Source organism: Acomys minous (genome assembly GCF_964271855.1).
Source record: "Acomys minous genome assembly, chromosome: 2".
Lineage (NCBI taxonomy): Eukaryota > Metazoa > Chordata > Mammalia > Rodentia > Muridae > Acomys > Acomys minous.
Window position 1 is genome coordinate 99,029,368 of NC_140484.1, and position 14,196 is coordinate 99,043,563.

Sequence of the window (14,196 nt, forward strand, 5' to 3'; positions counted from 1 at the left end):
ACCATTTGTTGAAGATGTTATCCTTTTTCCATTGAATAGATTTGGCTTCTTTGTCAAAAATCAAGTGACCATATAGGTGTGGATTCATATCTGGGTCTTTGATTTGATTCCACTGATCAACCAGCCTATTGCTGTGCCAGTACCATTCTGTTTTCATTACTATTGCTTTATAGTACAGTTTGAGATCAGGTATGGAGATTCCTCCAGAAGTCTTTTATTGTACAAAATTGTTTTAGCTATTCTGGGTTTTTTCTTTTTCCATATGAAGTTGAGAATTGAACTTTGAATATCTTTAAAAATTGTGTAGGAGAGCCGGGCATGGTGGCACACGCCTTTAATCCCAGCACTCGGGAGGCAGAAGCAGGCGGATCGCTGTGAGTTTGAGGCCAGCCTGGTCTACAGAGCGAGTCCAGGACAGCCAAGGCTACACAGAGAAACCCTGTCTCAAAAGACAAAAAAAAATTGTGTAGGTATTTTCACAGCCAAGCATGCAGTAAACTTCGAGCACCTACCCAGAGATAACCAATAGACAGGACGTTCTTCACAGTTGAGTGGAGAGTGGGGTCTGACTTTCACATGAACTCTACTGACCCATATTTGACCATGTTCCCTGGATGGGGAGGCCTGGTGGCACTCAGAAGAAGGATAGCAGACTACCAAGAAGAGACTTGATACCTATGGGCACATACAGAAGGAGGAGATCCCCCTCAGTCACAGTCATAGGGGAGGGTAGTTAGGTGAAAATGGGAGGGAGGGAGGAATGGGAGGATATAAGGGATGGGATAACAATTTAGATGTAATATGAATAAATTAATAAAATATATTAAAATATTAACAGCAGTTTGTTAAATAATGGTCCATCATGATAGATTAAAATAGTTTTAATTAGAATTTAAAATTACTTTCATTAAGTATTTCAATTTAAGATAATCTATAGATTAATCTATAGAATAATCCTTACATCCTTAGACAAATCTTCTAACTACAGAAATAACAGCATATTGCTTGTATAAATACTAATGTTGCCAGGTCCGTGAAATATAATCATTTGACAAATTGATCAAGTAAGTAATAAACCTCACCTAAATGGCAAAATTTTCTAAAATCCACATTTTAAGATGTCATACAAATCCATCCTGTGAATGCACACAAACATACATACACAAATTAGGGAAAATAGGCAAATATTTGGAAATGATTGGTTTTCTTGATTAAAATGAGCAAAATAGTTGTAGTTATAAGACCCTATTGCTGAAGATGCCACAGACTTCAGACACAGGATTTGGAGGAACTGAGCTTGAACTGACTTGGAGCACAACAACTATACTAAAGTAAAAAACAGATATCTCATTTGTATTCCCACTCAATGAGCAATTCATGTCTGGTACTATAAGCCAAGTCAACTACCTTTGGCTTGAGAAATTATAGATTCTAGGGGTAAATCTCCTACTATTATTTTCTTATATCATTATAGTTGTTGTGTTCCAAATACACTTCTTTCTTTTTGCACCTGTCTGTGCCTCCTGAATTCTGGTGCTAAAGGTGTGCACCACCACCACCAGGCAAAAAGAGTGGGCTTTTATGAAAGTGAGTTTATTCATGATATTAACATAGGAAAGACATATATTAATGTAGAATATCTCACAGTAAATGAAGGGACCTGGGAGTGTTGATGAATATATGTTGTGACTAATGTAGAAGTATTGCCTAATAAATATTTATTATTAGGCTAATTTTTATTACAGAAGAATGTTGTAACCCACTAGAAATCAATGAATATATAGACACCTGATGTATTTTATAGTAAACTTTAAAATTATTTTATTTGAGTAATTTATTAAGATTACATCTCATACGTTATCCCCTCACTTGTATCTTCCCATTCCTCCTCCCTCCTTCTTTCATCCCTTTCCCCTCCCCTAGGTCTGTGACAGAAGGGGACCTTGGCTCCCACTATTAGATCATAGCCTATCAGGCCAAATGCAATTCTTATACCCAACGTTATGCCTACAGAAAATTGTAGCTCTTATTTCTCATCAAAGAAGTTTCTTTATGCATCATACAGAGATATTTCAGATATCTAGAATGGACAAAATTCAGGAGGTGGCTACAAAGTGCCCAGTGCCCACCTATACATTCCCAAATATAAAGCACAGGGAAATAAGAAAAGTGAAAACAGATAGATTATAAGATCAGAGGATAGCTACTTTGCTGCTACATAGCATCTTCTATACATAATCTGGACATTGCTACAATGAAAATTGAGAAGTGGGATTTCACAAAGAACACCTGCATAAGAATAACACCAGTTGAGATGTTAATATGGATGAAGGAAATCTCACAGTGCACACCACTAGACAAAGAGTTGAAGGCAATTAGTGGCTGTTAAAAGAAGACAAATCAGTTGTTTTTCCCAAGATTAGCTCTATAAGAGGTTATGTAATTCTAGTAGTCAGTCATGAACTCATGGACATACAAGCAACACTAAGCAGATACACAAACACACAGAAACACAAAGTGTGTCTATAGCAATAGTAAAGACAAATAAGTCACAAACTTGAGAGAGGTTCAGGGACACAGGAAGAGGTGGAGGAATAGTGGGAAGGGTTTAAGTGATGTAAATACCATAAACAGTTGTAAAATTCTCAGAAACTATACACATTAAAACAAAAGACAACTTTTTTACTGATGATCTTTTCAGCTTTTGGATAAAGGTTGTTCTAGCCTAACTTATTTATATTTTACTTCTGTTTTAATTAATGTAAATTTAGTAGCTAATTCTATTTGGTGAGGGTATCTGTGATCATTAAGCAAACATTTTTCAATTTCCCTTAGAAGATAAGAATGCTCATTACCTTGTTTTTCTTCTGGATTTTCATAGTGTTTAGAAGAGGTTTGTAAGTCATCCACACCATTTCCCACAATATTTTCAAGAATGCCTTGCTAAAATTGATAACAATAGACATCAACATGAGAACACATAAAATTCCTATTTTGAATTCAATTAAATATAAGAGTAAGAAATTACTAAAAATAAAAATATTTTCATAGAAAAACTTTGGCATGCTCTTGAGATCATCTGTTCACCTTATATATTCACATCACATTTGCTAAAACCCAAATCTGGAAGCAGAAGCAGAACAATGCTCATCCACAGAAATAAATATGAAACTAAGCTCATCATAATAAACTTATATTCTCATCAAAAAATTCAGTTTAAAAACAATGCTCCTGAGAAAAATCAATTTAGTATTACAATAAGACATTTTGCTTTCTAAGAGAGTACCTACTATGTTATGTGGAGAAAAAATGAAATATTTCAGAAACAGTTTTATTTAGGAAAAAGAACGATTTAAAAAGTATAAATACTTTTATGAAAATTTTAGAAATAAGAAAAATAGATTAGAAATTAAAAAATAATAAACAAATCTGTTTTATTTACAAAATTATGAAAATATTCAATAAAATATTAAGGTCTTCTACAGGGAAAAGAGAATGTTATTAGTGCCTGGTAAGAATCAATATGAAGGGAAGCATCAGAGCTCTCATTCGGTGTCTGGAGTGATCCAGGTACTTACTTTTATTTGGCAATAGTAAAGGAAAAGAAATACCTTCGTGTAATTACACACTGAGCATTTTTAATGCACCAGTGTGAGGTGAAAAAGGCAACTTATATTTCACTTAGAATTCCATTCTGTTCTCTAATAGCATGACATGATGAAACATCATTGTCATTATGGCAGTTGAAGATTTGTGTCTTCAAATACTATGCAAAGTACATGAAAATCTGGTCCAAATTTTCATAAAATAAACAAATATAGGTGTAAGAAGTGAGCCTAATTGACTGTATCTTGAAATCCAAGATTAAAGAATGTAGGTATAGATTTTAACACTACACTAGAAGGGAAGGATGAGCGGATGAATTTATAGGGTACCTGCCTTGCTCATTAACTCCAGATGACTTACTACTTGAAAAGAGGAAGAGGAAGAGAGATGCAGAAGGAGGAGGAAGAATTGGAAGAGGAGGAGGAGGAGGAGGAGGAGGAGGAGGAGAAGGACGGAGAAAAAGAAAAGGAGGAAGAACAACTAAAAGTACAAAACCAAAATGACAAGTGATCTAGGACGCCCTGAAGGAGGAAGCTTAACTTCTTGGAAACCAGAGTGCTGTTGGAGATATAAATGAGTACAGAAACCAGAAAGTAGACACTCTTTAATAAAACTTGAAATATCAAATATGCTATGAGGAATTTAAGGTTACTTTTTAAGATTTTGAGAGCAAAAATAAAATGCAATGAAAAATTTGCCTTTGCCATTGGTTATCAAGGGCCTCATTCTAAAACTGGGTACAATTGGGGACAAAACGTGTGCTTGCTCCTTAATTACCTATGGAGGTTTTTTAAATTCATTTTTCTTTTTAAAACTTGCATAAAAATATTTTTTTAATCATGCTTTCTCATCCAAATGTCCTCTAGACCTTTCCCAAATCCAAACTCACACATCTTTATAATCATTCTCTTTCAGTCATCCTCCCAAAACTTGTAAGTACAAACTTACAAGCAATAAGACAAAAATGCCACAAAACACAAAATAATCCCCACTCTGCCAAAATGTTAAAAATGTTTGTTTTTAGGTTTACAGACTACTCCTGGAAAAGGGTGTGACCTGGACTGTTGTTGATATACCCAGTAAGACTACAGGTAGAAAACTTATTTTTCTTTTGCCTGAAGGTATCAACTACAAATATCTTCCTCCTAAGGGTAGGAGCCCATGTCTTCTACCTCTCAGGGTTGGACCCTCTCTATTTGAAACTTGTGCAGGTCATCTGTGTGCTTAGACATTTGTGAGTTCATATATGCACTGGTCTTGGTCCTGTTGTTTCTAGAAGAAAGTGTTGCTGGACTTACTCATAACCACTGACTCTTATGCTCTTTCTGCTTGCCCTTCTATAAAGACCCTGAACTTGAAGGGGGCAGGATTAATAAAGACAGCCATCCAGTTCATGACCGGGTGCTCCAAACTCTCCCACTCTCTGTATATTGTCCAGTTGTGGGTTATTGGGTTGATTCCCATCTACTACAAGCAGGAACTTCTCTGATGCAGACTGAGCAAAGCATTTATCTATGGATATAGTAATACACCTTTAGGACTAATTTTCTTGCTGTATTCCTGTATCATAATAGTAGTATTCAGTTTGCCAATAAGTCCATATCCTATCTAGTCACATGTTCTTGAATTCTTTATATGTGTCAGGTATGTTTTCCGTCTAATGTAGTGCTTGCATCCAATAAAAAAGTAGTTGGTTACTCCCATGATATTTGTGCTGCTTTGGACCACTATATGTTGAAGGGAGGTCATTGTTGTAGATCACAGGGTTTTTCTCTGGTGGTATTGATGATTACATTTCTCCTCTTGTAGCATGAAATGTGTCATCCAGAACCATGAGTATTATCAGCAGGAGTGAAGCTTGTACATGGGCACGAACCCGACTTCTTTGTGTTTTATGACATAAGTGTTGTCTTCAGCCATAAGCCCAACTAATTAGGTTGTGGTTTGCAACCTATTTCATTGCCCAGAGTTTGCTGTTTTTAGAAATCTGTGAAATCACAACATCTTCACCAAATTTTTCAGGTCAAACCCTATGGCTGCATGTAAAAGAATTATATATATATATTCACTCTGCACATACCTCAACTTCAAATGGATCAAGGTCTTCAACACAAGACCAGAAGCCCTGACTCTGATAGACAAGAATGTATGGAGTAGGATTGACCTCATTTTCATAGAGAAGGACTTTCTGATCTGGATACCAATAGTATAGGCCTTAAAACCAACAATCAATAAAGGGGACCTCATATGAAGCTGAAAAGCTTCTGTATAGCAAAGACCAACATCATTTAAGGAAAAATTGCATTATACAGAATGAAAAGTATTGTTACAACTTATACATATGATGGTGGATTGACATCTAAGTGATACAAGAAGCTAAAAACTATGTATATCAGGACACCAAATAACCCATTTCAAAAATAGAATGTGGAAATAGGCAGACTTTTCAAAAGAATGATCAAAAGTGACTACATAACACTTAAAAGAAATTTCAACATCCTTAGTCACCAGGGACATGAAAATCAAAGCCATTTTGAATTTTGAGTTTTTATTTTACCTTGTACCCCAAGTTTTCTGATAAAAACTTTGCCATGATGCCTGGATCCAACATATTATCAGAACAAAGTAATATAAATCTATTTTTATAGTAATTTTGAAAGTTTTGAATTTCTAAGTTTTTGTGTTTTTATTATACTTTTTCTAAACAGAGTATGAAAATATAGAAAACTTTTAAAACTTAGCCTCAAATGCAAGATTTTTTCAAAATACTTTAAACTTAATTATAAATTCCATATTCTATGCTACATAGTTTAAAAATGGTATCTACTGGGAATATATTTTGATTCACATAATTATTAAGCTATTCTTTATATTTAGAGAAGCATGAATTTATAAGAATTCTTTCCACTCCAAATAAAACATAAAACTATTGTGTTTATTTATCAAAATAACACCAAATCACAAAATTCTTCACTGTGGTAAAACTACAATTTTCCTGTTCTTATGTATTTCTCATCTCACTTTTGCCTTTTATGACCTTAAAATACTTACTATATCTTTGTATTTTTCAAAGTAAACACTACATTATCATTTTATGAGAAAGGTTTTTGCCAATTGTCCATCTAAAATTACGATAGCTCAACAACTGCTAACAGTTCAAACACCACAAAGAATAAATTCAGTCCAATAATTTATTTATAAAAGCTCTGATTACCTGAATTTGAATAATAGCTTCATCCTCAATCTTTGAATACACAGAAATCAGTGATTCAGATTTGAAGTTATAGCTTTCAAGCAAAAACACACAACAAAATAAGTGAGTAGTAGTAAATAAAATATTCTGATATATTATATTTTTGGATACCAAATTGTGTAATATTGTTATTATACATTTGTTTTACAATTTTTTTCAGGTGCTACTTTCTTCTACCACTTCTCCCAATCTTTGTACATATCTATAAGATTTATACATGGTTCCACATCGAATTGTGCTTGTAAATATATATTGTGGAACCTGAAAATAATTTGTTTTGAAATTGACTGTCATGATGATTGAACTCAAACTACAATTAATTATTGTACTTTCAATATAAACTTAAATAAACATGATAGCTTTAGAACAGAGCAAAACAATACAATGTCCCCATTCTACTCTCTATTCATAAAACACCAAACTATATAATTTACAAATGGCAGCACTCATTCCTGAGCATCAGGAACAACCATTGAAATGAAACCATCATATCCATTCAACTAAAAACAACTTAGGAAGTCACCAAAATATCTTTTAAAATTCTTGAATACACAATTTGTAAATTAACAAATAACTGTGTACATTGTAGTTAGGAATGCTCTTTACAAAGGGTATAAAGTGCATCCGGGGCCCAACCTAACACTGATAATAGCGGACTGAGCCTGCAAACAGCGGCAGTGAGAAATCAGCTTGGATTGTGCCCACAGATCTATTAGATATTAGAATGGCTACCCCAGCTTGTTTCTTGTGACCATTTGCTTGGAATATTTTCCCCCAACCTTTTACTCTGAGGCAATGTCTGTCCTTGTGGTTGAGATGTGTGCCTAGAGTGATAGCTGAGCATCAGAGCCCTGTGGGAAGATCTGGTTCCACGGGGTGACTCCCAGAGCTTTGCAACCCTATTGTGCCTACCCAGCTGAGCAGCAAGGCACTGGCCCTGCACTTCCTGAATGAGAGAGCCTACTGGGGCTCCTGGTCTGAGAAAGGCAGGCACTCTCACATTATCGGGAGATGAGACGTGGGTGGGTCATGTTTGCAGTGTCTAATTGCTGACCTAGAGCGTTAGTGGAGCTTCATAGCCCAGTGGGATGATCTAATTCCGTGGGCGACCCCCAGAGCTCTGCAACCCTATTTTCCTACCCAGCCAAGCTGCAAGGCACTGGCTCTGCACTCCCTGAACAAGAGAGCCTAGCAGGGGCTCCTGGCCCAAGAAGGGCAGGCACTCTCACATTATCAGGAGACAAAATGTGGGTCTTGCTTGCAGTGTCTAATTGCTGACCAAGAGCGACCTTGGTCCCTCCAGGCATATAGTTCTGGGAGAGGTTGAACACCTCTACAGGGTATAGAGACAGACCTAAAAGACAGCTACACCTCTAGAAGATCTGATTTACCTGAGGTCTTGAGTATAAAGCCACAGGAAGGACAGGCAGCTGGGATCAACCTACACAACCAGAACGTTTGTGTGCAGACCTTAGTCTAGGTCCCAAAACTGCTGATCTAAATTATAGCAGTAAAGTCCAAACAGAAATCTACTTTGGCTGACTCAGCCTGGAGCCCACGCTGCAGAGGAAAATCACCAGGAGGGAAACCAGATCACCTACCTGTTCTACAGAAATACTCCCTGATCCCCACAGGCAAGAGCACCTGACCTATAATCAGTCATCAATTAACCACTCTCAACCAGCAAAGGTAACTACAAAATATCTTCCAACATCAGAGCCATCAAAATGACAAGAGGACAGCGAAAGAATGCTAACAAAAACCAAAACAGTTTGGTATCTCCGGATCCCAGCATTCCCAATGAAAACAACCTGGGGAACCTAACAGCGATGCATAGTCAAGAAAATGACCTCAAGTCCTAGGTAAAGAAGATAATAATGGAAAAAACAAATAAAATCTGTAAATAAATGCAGGAGGAGGCAAACAAGAGGGCTGAAGAGTTAAAAGAGTCATATAAAGAGGCACTGTAAGAATTTCAGAAAAATATAAATAACCAGATGAAGGAAACCATTAAAACAGTCCAAGACATGAAGATAAAAATGTAAGCTATGATACAGGAACACACAGAAGAAAAACATGATCAAGAGGCATCAGAGAAGAAAGCAAGCATCTCAGAGGTGGCCTTCTCTAACAGATTGCAAGAAGTGGAAGAACGAATATCGGGACTTGAAGATACTATCGCAGAACTGGAAACAACCATCCAGGAAAATGCTAAATCTGAAAAGTTCCTGACACAGAGCATTCATGAAATAAAAGACAACATGAAAAGGTGAAACTTGAGAATAATAGGGATAGAGGAAAGAGAAGGCAACCGACTCCACAGTCCAGAAAATATCTTTAACCGAATAATAGAAGAAATTTTCCCCAATTTGAAGAAGAAGATGCATACAAGCATACAAGAGGCCTACAGAACACCAAATAGAATAGACTTGAAAAGAAAATCTTCCCGCCAAATAATAATAACAACACAAAATATACAGAACAAGGAAAGAATATTAAAAGCGGCAAAAGAAAAAGGCTGAGTAACATATGAAGGCAAACCTATCAGAATTACTCCTGACTTCTCAGCAGAGACCATGAAAGCAAGAAGGGCCTGGACAGAGGTTCTGCAAACCCTAAGAGAACACAGATACCAGGCAAGACTACTATATCCAGCAAAATTATCAATAACCATTAACAAAGAAGACAAGATATTCCATGAAAAAAAAAACAAATTCAAAAAGTACCTAGTCACAAACCCGACTTTACAGAAGTTACTAGAAGGAAAACTCCATCCTAACTGGTCAAACTACAACTAAAACTACATAGGAAATAGGTAACTATACCATTGCAAAACCACAATCTCACAAAATCTTGACTTACAAATACCAAAAATGAAAAGACTTACTAATCACTGGTCATTAATATCTCACAACGTCAATGGTCTCAATTCTCCAATAAAAAGACACAGACTAATGGAGTGGATGCATAAACACGACCCAGCATTCTTCTGCATTAAAGAAACATATCTCAACCACAAAGACAGACATTGCCTCAGAGTAAAAGGTTGGGGAAAAATATTCCAAGCAAATGGTCACAAGAAACAAGCTGGGGTAGCCATTCTAATATCTAATAAAATAGACTTTCAACCAAAATTAATCCAAAGAGATGAGGATGGACACTTTGTACTCGTCAAAGGTAAAGTCAACCAAGAAGACATCATGATTTTGAACATCTATGCTCTGAATACAAGGGCTCCCACATTTGTAAAAGAGTTATTAACAAAGCTTGCCCCACTCATCTTTACCCACACATTAATAGTGGGAGACTTCAATACCCCACTTTCACTGAAGGATAGGTCTTTGTTCAAAAATTAAGCCAGGAAATAACCTCTTTAACCAATGTCATGAATCAAATGGATCTAACAGATATCTACAGAACTTTCCACTCAAACACAAAGGAGTATACCTTTTTCTCAGCACCCCATGGAACGTTCTCTAAAATTGATCACATAGTTGGTCACGAAGCAAACCTCAACAGATACAAGAAGATTGAAATAATACCTTGTATTTTACCAGATGACCATGGTCTAAGGCTGGACTTCAACAACAACAGAAATAACAAAAAGCATACTAATACATGGAAACTAAACAACTTTCTATTTAATGACACATGGGTCATAAAAGAAATAAGGGAAGAAATAAAAGACTTCCTGAAATTCAGTGAAAATGATGGAACAACATACCCAAATTTGTGGGACACATTGAAAGCAGTGCTAAGAGGAAAATTCATAGCACTAAGTGCCTTTAAAAAGAAAATGGAATCATCCCACATAAACAACCTAACAACACATCTGGAAGCCCTAGAATAAAAAGAAGCAGAAACACCCAAGAAGAGTAGACACCTAGAAATAATCAAACTCAGGGCTGAAATCAATAAATTAGAAACAAAGAGAACAATCCAAAGAATCAACAAATCCAAGAGCTGGTTCTTTGAGAAAATTAACAAGATAGACAAACCGTTAGCCAATCTAACTAAAAGACAGAGAAACACTATCCAAATTAACAAAATCAGAAATGAAAAGGGAGACATAACAACAGACACTGAAGAAATACAAAGAATCGTAAGAACCTACTTCAAAGGCATTTATGTCACAAAATTTGAAAATTTAAGGGAAATGGACAAATTTCTCGACAGATTCCATTTACCAAAATTGAACAAAGACCAGATAAACAAATTAAATAGCCCTATTTTGCCTATAGAAATAGAAGCAACCATTGATAGTCTCCCAACCAAAAAAAGCCCAGGGCCAGATGGCTTCAGCACAGAATTCTACCAGACCTTCAAAAAGGAGGTAATACCGACATTATTCAAGCTATTCCAAAAGATAGAAATGGACGGAATATTACCAAATTCCTTCTGAGGCCACAGTCACATTGATACCTAAACCTCACAAAGACCCAACAAAAAAAGAGAATTTCAGACAAATTTCTCTTATGAACATTGATGCAAAAATACTCAACAAAATATTATCAAAGTGAATACAACAGCATATCAAAGACATTATTCACCATGACCAGGTAGGATTCATTCCAGGCATGCAGGGATGGTTTAACATACAGAAATCCATCATATAAACAAACTGAAAGATAAAAACCACATGAACATCTCTTTAGATGCAGAAAAAGCATTTGACAAAAATCCAACACCCATTTATGTTTAAAGTTCTGGAGAGATCGGGAATACAAGGCACTTATCAAAACATAATAAAGGCTATGTACAGCAAACCAACAGCCAACATTATATTAAATGGAGAGATACTCAAGGAAATCCCTCTAAAATCAGGAACCAGACAAGGCTGCCCTCTGTACCCATATCTCTTCAATATAGTTCTTGAAGTTCTAGCCAGAGCAATAAGACATCACAAGGAGATCAAGGGGATCCAAATGGAAAAGGAAGAAGTCAGATTATCCTTATTTGCAGATGATATGATAGTGTATATAAGTGACCCCCAAATTTCCACCAGGGAACTCCTACAGCTGATAAACACCTTCAGCAAATTGGCAGGATACAAAATAAACTCAAAAAAGTCAGTAGCTTTCCTGTATACAAATGACAAACAGGCAGAGGAAGAAATTAGGAAAACTACTCCCTTCATGATAGCCACAAACAATATAAAATATCTAGGAGTAACTCTAACCAAGCAAGTGAAGGACTTATTAGAAAAAACTTCAAACCTCTGAAAAAAAGAGATTGAAGATGACATCAGAAGATGGAAGAATTTACCTTGTTCATGGATCGGGAGAATCAACATAGTAAAAATGGCCATCTTACCAAAAGCAATTTACAGATTCAATGCAATCCCTATCAAAATACCTACAAAGTATTTTAAAGATATTGAAAGATCAATTCTCAAATTCATATGGAGAAATAAAAAACCCAGAATAGCAAAAACAATCCTATAAAATAAAAGATCCTCTGCAGCAATTTCCATACCTGATCTCAAGTTGTACTACAGAGCAACAGTAATTAAAACAGCAACAGTAATTAAAACAGCCTAAGTGTCGCTCAGTAGAAGAATGGACTAAGAAACTGTGGTACATTTACACTATGGAATACTACTCAGCTATTAAAAACAAGGAATTCCCGAAATTTGTGGACAAATGGATTGACCTAGAAATTATCATAATGAGTGAGTTCACCCAGAAGCAAAAAGAGACAAACGGTATATACTCACTTATATCAAAACACTAGTCCAAGGGATACGTCCCATGAAAAACTTTCTTACCAAGAAAGTGGGTCAGAGGAGAGGACATCCTATTGAGACTTTAGGCAAGAGTAGCATGGAAGAATGGGGAAATAATAGGACACATAGGGTCCTGGAAACCTACAAGAAGAACTTTATGACAGGCAGATCTGGGTCCTGGGGTCCTCCTCAAACTAAGGCACCAGCCAAGGAGAATACAAACAGTAAACTTTGAACCCATACCAAGACCTAGCCGATGAATATGATATTCTCCACCGTTGAGTGGAGAGATCTGACTCTCACACGAACTCTGGTGCCCCTTTTCTGACCATGTCCCCTGGATGGGGAGGCCTGACGGTACTCAGAGGAGGAATAGCAAGTTACCAAGAAGAGAGTCGATATCCTAAGAGCATATATAGGGGAAGGAGGTCTCCCTCAATCACAGACATAGGGGAGGGGAGAAGGGGGGAAGTGGGAGGGAGAGAAGAATGGGAGGAAACAGGGGAAAAGCTAACAATCGAGATGTAATATCAATAAATTAATTTTAAAAAGAATTTAAAAAAACACAAACGGTTTAAAGTAATGCTTCCTAATTGGGTCATGTTTATTTAAAAACTTCCAAGCACTAAAAAACCTTCGTACGTGCTCAGTCAATAAGAGAGAATTCTGCAAATGAAGATCCCATGAACTTTTGCCTATATACCCCTCTGTATTCTCAATGTCTTCCTTCTATAGGATATCATTACTTGTTCACTCTTCTGCAGTGTTCAATTACACTCTCCAGCTTTTAAATATCCATCCCATGAAGGTACAGATTCCTGAACATATAGGCTCAAAGGACTTGAGTAGCAAATAGCCCCCTGCTTCAGGCAAAGAAGGTAAATAGAGGGTCAGAAAGAGACACCCTAGACCTAGGCATATTACTACTTTTAATGAGTATGTTGTCTTCCATGCCAATCTCTAAAGAATAGATAAGACCTGGGAAATGATACACAGGAAAGGGAGCTATGACCCATGGTCTCACATACATATTTCCTTCAGTTCTTCCAGTCCTTGGTACATTCTCTATCCTACCCACTGTGATACAGGATTCCTGTTTTTTATAAACACTATGGCTCAAGCAAGTTTCTACAGAAACCTGGATATTTGCCATTTCTTACAATTAAGCACAAAGTCAATGCATTTTACAAATTACTTTCAACCCTATTTTACTATCCAGTTCTAGATGGCTTTCAACGTCCTGTGTCCTATATAATTGACTTCATTGTCTTTTTAGAACTCATCATAAGGCCAAACTCTTGGTCCTATTGAATGCCATGATGTTCCTTTTCAAATTGCACTCTTGCTGATAAAGGCTTTCTAATCATCCACCATTGGTCCAGCTTTTTAACATCATACTTGTCCTACTTCAGTTGGAACACTTGAAGCACCCCCCTATTCTATTGAGACATTTAACCAAATACTGTTTAACAAGGAAAATAACTAGCCTTCTAGGTAAGGAACACATGCAAATCTAAATTGGGCCATTTACATTATACATCCACATAATATTGCCCTGTAGCTTCAGGTGCTCCATCACAACAACCATTTGCCTATGATGTTGAATCTAGTT

General features: G+C 36.4%; 1 protein-coding gene across 2 annotated transcripts in view; it reads right to left on the reverse strand.

Moving 5' to 3' along the window:
• The window catches only part of LOC311590021 (uncharacterized protein), a 77,462-nt gene that overhangs the window by 32,211 nt on the left and 31,055 nt on the right, over positions 1 to 14,196 (reverse strand). For both annotated transcript variants that reach the window (XM_084768798.1, XM_084768799.1), the window contains exons 8-9: positions 6,821 to 6,893; positions 2,856 to 2,943 (exon numbers count right to left, since the gene is read on the reverse strand). In XM_084768798.1, coding sequence (XP_084624924.1) covers positions 2,856 to 2,943; positions 6,821 to 6,893 — 161 coding nt within the window. The remainder of the gene's footprint in view (positions 1 to 2,855; positions 2,944 to 6,820; positions 6,894 to 14,196) is intronic.